Consider the following 13828-nt stretch of genomic DNA (forward strand, 5'->3'; position numbering starts at 1 on the left):
AGATAACCGATGTGAAGGAGTGCCTTCTTCTTATTTGATACATATTTCATAAGGATTAGAATCATTAGGATTAAAAGGAAAAACTGATTTACGTGGGTGAAACCGGGGACGCAGCTAGAAAAATATAAAAAGTGTATGAACAAGCTTTTCTAGAGGACTGCTGAATTGAATTGAAAAATAATTATGCTTCAGATAAATTGTCGAGAAGACTATTTAGCTGTATTGTCTGGGTTCGAATACTGTTAGGAATTTAGATGGGATACGACCTTTTCGAGTTGCGTTTCGCGACAGACGAAACTCACGAGCTTACTATTTCTACCAAAGAAGTTTATATAATTATATTACACTATAGGTAATTCCTCATAAAAATCATGAACACATAATATTATAACAATGAAGCTTACATCCGACATTCAAAAATGATACATCAAAGAATATCCCGGATTTTTTTTAAACTAAGTATTTTTTTTTGTTCACTAATCTATCTTATATGTAGCTTATTAAAGTATACGACTAATTTATTTCTAAGGAATTTAATCATATACGTGCAAAGAAAAACATTATACTTTTATTTTTAACCTTAGTCACAATAATTTCTTTAGCTGCCTACTTAAAGAATTAGATATGAGACGATGTCTAAAATGACGAAAAGAATAGTACTAAAGGCCCGGCGCAGATATGGCGAGGCGCAGCGCAGCGCATTTTTCATTATCAAACTGTTATCGACATTGTCCTAATTAAAATAATATTCAAAATCACAACAATTTATTCCCGAGGAACATCGAAGCATCACATGCGAACGGTACTGCGCAACGCGCTACACCGCGCGCACCGTATTTCCGTCGAATTCGACACGCTCGCGCTGCACGCAAATTTCGTCAACCTAAAATGTTGTTTCTTTTTTCTCTACTCTTATTTATTTCCTCTTATTCCTTTACAAGTAATGTAATCAATAACATGTCCCAATCCATGATTTTATTCGCGAATGTACACGTGTATCTCTCGAAAAATTGCAAAATGTATGACGATGAGTGTGTCTAGTACCTAAGATAATCGCTAATCGATTTAAAAATTTTGGAACAAGATATAGAAACCTACATAAATATTTATCAGTCTTTATCAGTATGTGTAAAGAGCTTTTTTATATTTACCATCAGGCACTAGATATGTAGGTACGTTAGGTTTATTTTTTCATGTGATTAGTAACTAGTAGGCAGGAATAAAATCCTTATAAAATAAGAGTAACTAACTAGGTATTTCATATTATGTAAAATATGATATTTTTGTGTTTTAATTAAGTGATAATATATCCTTGAGCATATATTATCACTTAATTAGCTAGAACATTTATTTTTCATTTTAATATTGAAATAACCGATTTTTACTAAATGCATGTGGATCACTGTACATAAATGTGTACACTGTAGGTACATATAGAATTTTTTTCTACCAATATAGTTTTTTTTTAATTTTTGCCTGTCTGTCTGTTTGTTCCATCTAATCTCTGGAGCAGCTGGACCGATTTTGACGGGACTTTTACTGACAGATAGCTGTTGTTATATGGAGTAACGCTATTTTTTATATGGAGTAACGCTTTTTTTCAAGGAAATACACATTCACGCGCGCGGGAGAAACCGCGGGGCGCAGCTAGTATGAAATAAATTTTAATCATGCTACTGTATCTATAGATAGATAGATAGATAATACTTTATTGCACACACACAAGATTTACATAAAACACAGAAAAATAACAAACAGATACAAGTATGTACAAATGGCGGCCTTATCGCTAGGCAGCGATCTCTTCCAGGCTACCATTAATTTGAACAGGGAAAACAAAATCTATGTATTAAAGCTACCTCACATATATTTTTTTCGACGCGAAACTGTTGGCCTTAAAATATAAATACCGATAAAAATATGACCTATGGTGGTATGACTGCTTATTTAGTAAATAATATAAGTAATAGAAAATGTTGCGAATCATTTAAAATGCCTTAGCCTCTTTAGGGATATTTTGTGACCTTTCCAAAGCATTTGACTCTGTAGAACGTTCCGCTTTATTTAGGTTAGTGGTACCCGAACTAGGGTTTAGATCAGAACCTCATAGCTTAATTTTAATACTTTCAGAATATGATACAAACCGTTTTCTTGAGTGCAGGAAGAACTTGCGGCGCGTCGATTAACATTGTATTTGTCGATTACATTAAGTAACTTTAAAATTGTACTCAAAAATTTTGAGTTTAAGATATTAAATGTGAGACATTGTCCTAACTCGACTCGAGTTTATACACAAGGAACAGACAAAATAGTACCTAACGCTTGTACTGTGATTGTATTACAGTTTTCTAAAATAAAATATAAACATTTGTGGGTAAACTGAGGAACAAATAAAACAACTCATATTTTTAAAATGTTTAATGTAAATTAGTTCACAAAAAATATATTTAACGTGACCTTAGTTGTACAAGCGTTTCATAATTTAGAATTTGTGCCGAATATTGGTCATTAAGCCAATAATACAACTGACTAGCGCGAATTATCGCTTTCCATAATTTTTAAAAGCTACAACTAGCAAAAAACTAAACTAATAAATTTATTGTGACATGTTGGAATTTTGAAAAATATAATCTACAGATTTAAACGTTTTTTACAAATTAATCCATGCATTTTGTAATTTCAAAAACTATTTACGAATGTACTCAATGTCATAATTTTTAACTATTAACTGATTTACAAGCTTGAAAACACAATTTATGAAATCTTTAATTCCAACAATGTCCAAAAAAGCCAATACAAAATTTAAAACTAAAACTACCCGCACTTAAAGCCAATATTTTTTAATTGGTTACACAACCACAAAGCCTCCGCTGGAAGCTTGTCATTATTATAATAATTATTGTACCTAATTCATATTGTTATTCACAGCTAATAATATGGTAAAAACGTGCTTCAGAAAAATCTTTATTTCCTTCCGCATCATATTTAATAACGAAGATATCTTATAATAATTGTCAGTAACATAAAATCTGTGATATATTTAAAGATATTTTCACATCATCTAGTAACTAGTTGAAACATGTAACTTTAATATAAAAAAATGTTTTTCGGAAAATAAGTGAAAACTGGACTGCTTTTGGATGAAATTTCACACATATTTTACAAGTAAATGCTTTGATTGTTTGCTTTGTTATATGAAATCTATGAATTATTTACACTGAAATAGATTAAACAAAACACTATCACTATCATTTTATCGAAAAAAAAAACCTTTTCACTAAAATTTGTCGCCATATATGTACTCAACTATTTTTCATCAAACAGACACACAATAAAAATTAACTTTTTCAATCAATAAAAGACTGGTTTAAATTCCTTGGAATGTAAATTATTAAACAAGCTTTGCAAATTCAGTAAGTGCTCAATATTTTTATTTTTAAAGATACATTGAATGCGTTAAACATGATTAAATTCGTTAATAGCTACAAATCCGATTTATAAAAATAAATGCTGAGACATTAAGTTATATTCAATAACATACAAAAAAAAATGCAAATCAAGAACTATTCACAAATTTCTTTGCAATAAGATTCAATTTTTCAATCCAATGGGAAACATGTAATAAATAATTATGGAATAAAGGTCCGTTTCCACTAAGTGGTGTATATTTAAAGCGAAGTCGGTTAAGGTACGTTTTCACTGAGTGTATATTATACAAGCGAAGTCGGTTAAGGTCCACTGAGTGTATATATTATAAAAGCGAAGTCGGTTAAGGTCCAGTTACACTATAGTCCTGCAGCCAACACCTCGCGATAAAGTCAGGCACGCACGGTCAGCGCCACGGGCGTCGCCGCGGGCTCGGCATATAGCGGCGGACTACGCTCTTCTCGCCGCTAAAGGTCTCTGTAATTATAATAGATTAATAAATTATTAATAGAGGTAAGTAGAGTAATGTTTTTAACTTTGTATAATGTATGTATGTAGAATGTGTACGAATAATAAGTTACTAGAAAGCGTTCAAATTGGTTCAGACAATCCGGCTCGAAGGACCAATTGCCACTAAATGTCTCTTTAAATAATTATATAACTTTGTATGTGTCTAGGGTACGAGTAATACGCGCAGTTAGCATTCACACAAATTTGGACTAGATACATTCGGCTCAATGAACCAAGGGAACAATAGATCTGATCATTAAAAATTATTTAATTTTCTCATGTAACATAGGAACAAGCGGCTAGTGCTAAATATACTAATACTTATAGATATAGCAATACACAACGACAACAAAAATTTCTTACCAGACCACAAACACATGCAAATCTGATACTACGTAAACAAAACATAAGCTTGATTCACCAGACTCCGCAACAAAAACACCAACTGCTTGAAAAGAGAAACAAACAACAGACAGGCTGTGCAAAAGAAAAAACAAGCATACACAAAAAAGAGCGTGTATCGAGCACACGTGTCAAAAGTGAAACTTCTTTGACAAGATTCAAAGATACCAAAATCGTCGCCTTACTTCATGACGTGACGGTATTGCCATGACGCGACCTTGAAATTTTACTCACAACGCGCCTAAAGAAGTTTCACTTCAAAAAAACGAAAACAGACGTGCACAACAAGAGTTTAACAATTCTAATGTTACCATAGTTGGACTGAGTCATGAGATTGGGCGGCGCTCGCTTCGCGCGCGGCGGGAACGCGCCGCAGTGACTTTGCGACATTAGGTCCCTGTTGTACACACACCTTTATGATTACCACCACCGATTGTATTTATTTACATACAACATCATTCATTTGGTATGAAACAAAATCCATGCTTCAATTAAAACCACGCATCACGCATAGCACACAAACACACAAGACTATATTAATTTATCATACAACTGATATTATTTTAGAAATTTGCTTAACATTTATTGATGTCGCCGTTTTTAAAAATCATTTTCTATTTAATAATAATAAATATCAATAAATATATTTATTCTAATAAAAATAAAAAAAGTATATTTTATAAGAAAAAAAATCTTAATCTTCATCAAAAAACACATTTATTCTGACACAAAATATTTTAAAGTTAGGGAGCCAGGTGCAAATTTGGTTAACTATTTCCTCTCAAGAGATAATTCGTCAGACGCATGAGAGTATAGTATTATAAAGCCTCGTGAACGTCAGCTGGCGCTCGGTTGGGGGGGTGAGCGGTTGTAGCCTCCCACGCACATAGGAAAAAAAATACATTCATTCATTCATTTCCTCTCAGCTAAAAATTTGTCAAATTGTAGCTAACCCAATATCTCAACGAAAAAAAATAGTCAGCTGGTTACAACATGGTGTATTATACGTCAGCTGGTGTCTCGAACATGAAAGTTAAATTTAAAGAAAAATTTATTTTCCGTTATTTCCTCTCAAACAAAAATTTACCTGATGATAGCTTATATGTAACTGTGGATAAATATATATGTCAGCTGGCTGTATCTTGGTGGAAAAACCGTCAGCTGATACGGGAGGCTACAACAGCTCTTTCCCCCAACCGAGCTCCAGCTGACGTTCACGAGGCTTCATAATACTATACTTTGATGCATTTTACTAATTACCGCTTGAGAGGAACTTGGTCATAAAATCTGCTGCTGGCTCCCGGACCATACACTTCACTCACGTGGGCCGGTGTTGTCTCGGTGGCGGTCGGCTCGCGAGTGAGCGCCGTCGACCGCGGTCCGCTGCGATCATGGCGCATCTTTCCGCGGCGGTACTTGTTATGAACGTGTCGTGTAGTGTGTAACATGCTGCTGTTATCTGTTTGGGAATTTGATTATTTTTTTAAGAACAAGGTATATTAATATATCAGATACACATAAAAATTGCAAGAGGGTGGGTAGTTTTCAAAATATCTCAGGGTTTTAACCCTGTCAAAAATAATGTTTAAAATTTCTTTGAGTATGTTAAATCCATGGTTTGTAAGTAAAACAGCAAAAACGAACCTAGCATAGAAGTGTGAGACTTAACTAATACTTATGGATCTCTAAAACGATATTACCTACTTGTCACGAATGAAATGTAGCTAACACAAACTGTAGCTTACATAAATGATTAATTAGGTACTTAAAAACTAACTCACTTTATACTCTACAGTCTATCTAACTTTATCTATGAAATGGTTAAAACCTGTTACTTTGAAACAATTAATTGGAAATCATATGTTTTTATATTTTTTAGACCATTATTGGTCGAATTATTGGCTTATCTTCTTACAATTGAGGTACATTAAACAACACAGTACGTCAATGAGTCTTACAAAATATCCTTTTGAAATTATCCAGTCGAAGTTATCACAAGAAAAGTTAACTGAAAATTACAAATACATAATTAAAACTATGATTGATTCATAAAGCATTCGAAATGTTAAACATTTTAAATCGCTGTTTTAATCTTTAACACTTAAATCCATTATAATCTCGTAAAATCACCAATACAACAATAGTTTAAGCGCCGTATAACCTAACCTGCTGAATCAACCGTCTATGCAGGTCTACATCAGCTCCGCGGATCCCCTCGCGGTCCTGGTGCAGCTGCAGCGCACACAGCAGAGCGTCCTTGATCGTCTGCACCGTGCCCTGCACTCGCTCCGTGCGCATCAACCGACGGACAAGATACCCCTTTACGTGAGCCACTATTTTCGTGGCTGCGGCTATCTTTAGTACATAAATTGTTACCCTTAAAATTTAATCCAGACAAAGATGCAAGGATGTAATCGAGAAGGCAAGAAAATTATGGGTAAAAGATATAAGGACGTAATAGAGAAGGCCAGGAAATAGGAGTAGGAGAAACAGGAAAGGACAATATAACAGGAAAGCAAGAGGTATACACAACAATAGTGCTTAAGAAGATTTAATCCAGAAAAAGATGCAAGGATGTAATGGAGAAGGCCAGCAGCATAAGAAACAGGAAAGGACACCAGAACAGGAAAGTAAGAAAGTAGAAGTAGTCTAAATACGATGATAAATACGATGCAATAAGAACTGAATGATAATAAGAAAATAGATGTAGAAAAGATAAGCAATATTGAATGATTTGAATAGTCTATGTTACTTTAAAATATTGATTTTAAATGATTCTAAAATTCTACATGTTAAGATTCTAATTATGTATTAATTACAAAATTGCAAATTATTGTTACTAAATTACCTCTTGTGGTGTGGCCTGCCGGCAAATACTTCGTGGCTTTCTGCCACACATGCTCTTTATTGAATTTTGTATTGTTTCTTCCATACTTTTTATGGCTCTATCTGTAGACTTGCAAGGTGCTATAAGCTGCATAGGTACTGAATTTGAAATATCATTATTACAAGAATCTATATTATGATAGGGTTGACATTCTTCATTGTCTGACGGGAAGGTCACGTTAAGATCGGCCATAGTATCATTCGTTCGATCGGTCAGAATCAGGTCGTAATCTCGGTCAGTCGATGCACTATCGTAAGTAAGCTTTCGTGAACTCCTTCGTCCTGGTGATTGGCTCTTTGTACAGTTACCGTTAGATTGACTTTTTGGAGGACTCTTTTCTTTCGATGGACACTTCGTCGCTTTCTTTATACTCCCAGTAATATCTCTAGACTTTTTTAAAACATTATCACAGTGGTTTATATAATTGTTCGTTTCGGTAAGCGTAGCAACTACAGGGCTATCGGCCGGCTCTGAATTTATCAATTGGCTCAAACTAACTGGACCTCTATCTGTATCTTTATCTCCCCAAGCTTCTTTCACATCATTTGACGGTTTTGGGCATATGGTTTTTAGCTGGGAATATAATAAATTATTCTGTTCTTCAAATACTTGTTGTAACAGCATCTGTTCCTTTTTCTGTTTCTCAACTAAGCTGGCCATTTGAATGAGTTGTTGTTTTTGGATTTTTTCGTAAAGCTCTCGTACACGCGCAGCTGGATCTTCTGATTCAGATATAAGTTGCTTAGGTGTAGGTGCTTTTTTGTCTACGCCGTTTGGAATTGCTGAAATTTTGGTGGAATTTGTTTTCGATACAGGCGGATTAGCTGATTGGTTACGAACAGGGCTTGGGTTTTTCTTTATTTTTTGAATAGGTTCCGACTTATTAGTTGGTTTATAGATATTAGAAACTCGTTTATTTCTCTCTTGAACCAGCGATCTCGCTCTGCTGTGACTTACCGGCGCCGATTGCGTCACCTTTTTCGTTGCCGATTTCGTAACACCATTTTTATCTTTCGTCGTTTTCTTCAAACTGTTTTGCTTTAACTCCAAAGCCATGGAAGACCATTTCACTTTCGCAGTTTCTAAATCCCAACTCCTTCGCTTTTTATTCGGAGAGCTCAGGTTGCACATTGATTCACTCATGGATATTGAATTTATTTCTACCCCTGTGTTCAAAGATTGAACTTCAAGATGGGCCATTAGTAGAGGACTCGGTTTCAGAACTGTGTAAGATCGTTGGCGAGATAGAGGTATAACTTTCGAGTCTCTAACACTCTCGGTGTGGATATTATTAAGGGAACCCGTAAAGCTCTTGGAACTAAGAGAAGGGGGTCCTTCTTGATCAAATGTGATAGACAGAGGGTCGGATAAGACATCATTGTTTAGACTAATACTAAAAAATAATTTATCATCAACGCTTTTCAGATTTTCCTTATTACTAACATCCGTGACATCTTTATTTAATTTTGTACATTCCCAGTCTCTTTCAGGTACTTCTACTGGATTTGGTGTGTTTGTAACTGTTTTGCTGTCGTTCAGACTAATGCTTAGGTCTATTATAAATTTGGATGGTGTTTTGGAAATACTGTCAATTTCACAGGTGTTCGGGGAATCAAGTTCGGGAGTGTTATTTTCGCTGCTATCTATAGATGTTACTTCTTTTTTAAGTGTGGGAGTAACATTGGCATTATATACTGCTATATCTGTAGGGGACAAGTTATCATTGTGCTCCGACTCTGGTAAATCGGGTGCATCAGTCTTATCGTCAATCGACTCAGTGTCACTCTCGACCATAAATATTTTTAGTGTATTTATTCTTTTCTCTACTTCTTGCGCTAACAACTTGTAGTACTGCATTTCTTTGCGACATTCTCTAGATAACTGAAATATTAAATATTAAGCTTATTTGCTGTAAGCATGTTACATAAATGTATTTACTTCGCCATTAATTGGTTTATGTGTTGTTTAATCTCTACTTATAATTTATGGTTAACATGACTTATTTATTATAACATTACAAATATACAAAGTTTCAGATATTAATTTAAAGATGGTTTCATGTACGGCATTATTTAAATAATGATCCTAATAAAGTTTTAACATTCCCGGACCTTAAAAAAATATTTTTTTTATTCTACAGTTTTTTTGGAAATAATAGTTTATATTATTGATATTCATTATATGTTTTTTTTTTTTTATAATGATTAATATATATGTACAAATAAATAAGAATTTGCAATCAATGTAGTAATACTTAATATTGTTTACATATAACTCAAAAAAACTCAATTTAATTGTAAAATTTACGCAATAAAATATGGTAAATTTAATATGTACTTACAACAGGCGGAAGAAGAGGCACCCCATTTAATTTCATACAAGACGTATAATGACCCGACTGTCGCACGCACTTTACATCCCACGGATCGTTCATTTTGTCGGTTACATCAGCGAATTACAGTATACACGATAAACTAATCCATTTTGACCACAAAAAGTTCTATAGGAAATTGTAAGTGCCGATAGTGATCTCAAATAATGTCCGTTAATATAATGAAAACTCGGCTCATTAAATCTGCGCTGATGTTGTCATAGGCGATTACGTCAGTTAATTAAACACTTCGGCACTTACATGGACAGCCGGTTAACAGATTCCATCTATTTACATTATTATATTCACTGCAGATGATGAGAAAAACAAGCAGTTCCTTATTTGATGGAAAACCCGTAGATAGCCATAATATGAATTTTCTACAAGTAAAGAAAATATTTTGCCGTTGATTGGGAAATGTGAAGTACTTTGTTAAATAAATAAGGATTAGAATTTAAACTGTAAATTTTCACAATATAAGATAAACGAGTAAAAAAATATTTAAAACTTACGTAGATTTCTCACTTTTACTTTCTCGACAGTCAAATCAAAACATTACGAGTTGCCATGGTCACGAAAAATAAAAAAAAGTACATAAAGCGTTGTCTACACAAAAAAAAGCTCTTGAATAGCGAGATTGTAAATAATCAGGGTTTTGGGCTGTGGTTTTGGGATTATTTGAAAAAATTGACCATAATATAATCGAATTACCTCAGTTTATATAATAATATATTATATATATATTTAATCATTCAATGCTTTTATAATAAGTTTGGCTTAATGGTGCTCTCTGACATTCGCGCTAATGACATAATACGTTCCGTCATATCCTCCAACATTGCCTTTCCAGCCTAACTTTGCCCAAATAGAATTTATTTTAACTTTCCCGAGTGTTTATGTGGAGTAGCATGACATTTAAGACTTGTTTTGTTTTTTGATAGAAAATTAAAGTCTTTTCTCGCAACATTGATTAGATAGCACATGTAAAACGTCAATCAGTATGCTTCTACATGTCGACAAAGAAGAAGGTGTTTTGGTGGTGCCAAATTTTTCTAAAAAAACTTGTCTCTGATCACTGGGAATCAATTAGAATACGTGAATATTTCTTATTATTTATTAAACTAGAATATAAAAAAGGAGGTTATTTGTTATTTCCAAGCAAAAATACGTAGTATTATAGGAGTTTTGTCGCTGGGCAATGTTAGGTTAATAAATGTAGTGTGACCTATCCCAACATTGCCCAACTGTTTTGAGGTGCTAGGGCTGACACATTTTTAACAGACTTCTCAAATAGGTAGCAAGGTAATTTTTTTTAGGTATCAATTAAGTACACAGCATGTTTTTTTCTTTCAGGTACCTAGGTAGGATTGTACGAGTATGTATGCCTACCTAGGTAGATTTTAAATGTTTAGTAGAAGTTACGTATAGGTACATAAATATTCATAATTTCAGTTTCATTTTAAAGATATACCTAGAAACAGTACGAACGCAATATTATTGCATGTGTACCTACCTATTACTTGATACCCACCTACATATTTTATTAAACTTAATTTTTTCATCCTTTACCTAGTTGATTTTTTTGTGACAACCCTAAACCCTAAAGATTTTTGTATGAAGATTGTGAGAAAATTACACCTAACTTTGCCCATACAATTTAATGAAGATCTACTTATTTTGGATCATTTTTTGTAAGAGATTCGGCATCTTTGACTTGTCTTGTACTTTGTCTCTTAAAAACAGCTACCTAAGTCTTAAAATGGCTGAAATATTAAAGGTGGGCAAAGTTGTATACTTTTCCACCTTACTTCGCCCACCTCTTTCTTCCTTATTTTTAGAGAAACTATTAAGAATATGATTATTTCAAGTACATCTATTCATTCTAAATTCAATTCCCTACTCAAATAACAGCATCAATTCTGTCCATATTTTGTTTTTTCTTGTATATGATCAAAACACTGTGAAAAGCGGGCAATGTTGGAGGATATGACGGTTATTTATTTATTTATTTAACATAATATTAATTCTTAGATGATATAATTTACATTGATGCGATCGTAAACTCATTCAAGTTTTTCTGTGCACCATAAGCCCACAAACCGCTACATATGTTTTAATACTTATTGTTAATTCTTAATCCTAATGAGGGTACTTAGAAAATTTTTGGTAACGAGCGACATCGGTAATCTTGCTGGCCGTGTAAATATACAGTATGCTCCTTTCGTGAATCTATAATTTTGTATTATTTGTATTTATATTTAGATAAAATTAGTATTAAGTTCTTATCACAGTATTACAATATTATTTCCTACAGTAAGGAATCGCCTTTGATGTCGCGCGATGCCGCCGCCAGCGTAGGTACTTACGCTGCCACACGAAAATACGCTAGGGTTGCAACAAATGGGAAATAAAACAATTTTGATTATTAATGTTATGATGAAATCATTTATTCATATGTACATTCAAAATAATTGCGATTATTAAATCTGATGTAATTATTTGTTCATAAATATATAATTACAGATATTGCACTGCTAAATATTATTTACGTGGACACTTTATTTTTGGATGTTCTTAATTGTATATTATACCATTTAACTAAGTAATGCATTCGCATTGGGATGTACAATCTGATTAGAAAATAATGAGGACAACATATACATAGCTTTGATTTTAATTCAACAGATACAATTAATACAATCTTTCTGAAATATTGTTTCCTTCTGGGATTTCAATGTAGATTTACATCCGTAAACGGAACAGTTTTTGCGCGTCATAATAGAAATAAGTATTATTATATGTATTGTATGTAAGTACCTATGTATAATAAAATTATTACACAAAAAATACGACTGCGTCATCCTTTCGCGATAGTTAATGCAAACTCAGCGTGATTGCATTAAGCGGCCCGCGTCGCCCGACCCCCCGCCAGTTCCCCTCCGTTTCTCTGCACAAGTACATTCGTCGCCATACTGTAGGATGGTAATACTGTGTTCTTATTATTTTATGAATGAACAGATTAATTATATTTTAGGCCCTGCGCAGACGACAGACTATCCGTGACGCACTTTTTAGTCTGTGAAAATAGAACCTATGAAATTATATGCAGTAACGCACACGACGCGCAAAAAGTCCGGCGCACAAAAAATCCGTGTAATTCGGGCAGATCGCACCGCGCCGCGGCGCACCGCTCCGCACAAAAAGTGTGTGAAAAGAATTGAACGTTTGCTTCAACGCGCGCTAACGCAGACGGCGCACACTTTAGTCGGCAATCTGCATTTGCTAGGGGTGGACGTAATTATGTATTTCTTTTTCTTTTACTGTACTTCATGTACAAAATAATACTTCGCGATCTCTGCACGATTTCCATAGCGTCTACGTCCCTACAGCTCTGCCGACAAAATGATCGAAGATGTGCGTCGTGTGCGTTGAGTCTGTGAAAAATCCGCGACCGACTTTATGCGCGCCATGCAGACTTTTTGTGCGCCGCAGACTCGATCGCACAAAAAGTGTGCCGTCTGCGTAGGGCCTGAGAGTTATTATTAGAAGGTTTTTTTTTATAATAGTTTATTTATATTTACTAAAAAGTATTGCTTTAGTTTGAATTTTAGATTTTTGTGAGTTATTGAATCTCTTAAAGATATAGGTAGTTTGTTGATGAGACAGGGTACCATATAATTTAACGTTCTCTTCCCGTGAAGGTTTGTAAAAGATGGAAGTCTTAGCGTAGCGTTTGTGACGCTACGAGTTATTATATTATTACTAGCGGTCCGCCCCGGCTTCGCCCGTGGTACATATTTACGTTTTCTCTACATAAAAACCATCCTCGTACTTCAAGGAATATAATAAAAAAAGAATTATCGAAATCGGACCAGCCGTTCTCGAGTTATGCGCTTACCAACACATTTTGCGATTCATTTTTATATATAAGAAGATGAGGCGTTTTTTTAATTTTGTTTATGTCAATATTAAAGAATTTCTCTTTTAAAAGTGTTAGATTAATTTTTTCGATTATCGGTATGATTTTACACAGTTCAAATAGTTGAACTAATATGAAGAAATTTGCAAATGTTCAATCCACGTTCAATCGAATACATTAAAATTCAATAATTTTCACATAATTTTAAATTTTTTGTTGCCATACTATACTAGCATTAAGCAGTTGTCATCGCTATTTTTAAAATGTCATTTTCGTTGTTTTGACAGTTGACTGTTGACAAATGACAAACCAA

The 13828-nt window shown here is 33.9% G+C and overlaps 1 protein-coding gene across 2 annotated transcripts; it reads right to left on the reverse strand.

Annotated features, from left to right (window-relative positions):
• Nucleotides 1-2403: 2403 nt before the first annotated feature.
• On the reverse strand, nt 2404-10172 carry Cp110 (Centriolar coiled coil protein 110kDa). Of its 2 annotated transcripts, XM_090108974.1 has the most exons (7): nt 10109-10172; nt 9567-9976; nt 7187-9106; nt 6505-6693; nt 5661-5797; nt 4650-4735; nt 2404-3903 (listed from the first exon to the last, which is right to left on the reverse strand). In XM_090108974.1, the coding sequence occupies exons 2-7, from the start codon at nt 9657-9659 to the stop codon at nt 3833-3835; spliced, it is 2496 nt and encodes an 831-aa protein (XP_089965100.1). In that variant the 5' UTR covers nt 9660-9976; nt 10109-10172; the 3' UTR covers nt 2404-3832. The 2 variants fall into 2 exon arrangements, with proteins under 2 accessions (XP_089965100.1, XP_089965101.1); XM_090108975.1 differs by lacking the exon at nt 4650-4735.
• Between the last annotated feature and the right edge of the window lie 3656 nt (nt 10173-13828).

Source organism: Colias eurytheme, chromosome 13, assembly GCF_061535395.1.
Source record: "Colias eurytheme isolate Ceu_HAF_F1 chromosome 13, ilColEury1 Martin Lab GWU primary, whole genome shotgun sequence".
NCBI classification, from domain to species: domain Eukaryota; kingdom Metazoa; phylum Arthropoda; class Insecta; order Lepidoptera; family Pieridae; genus Colias; species Colias eurytheme.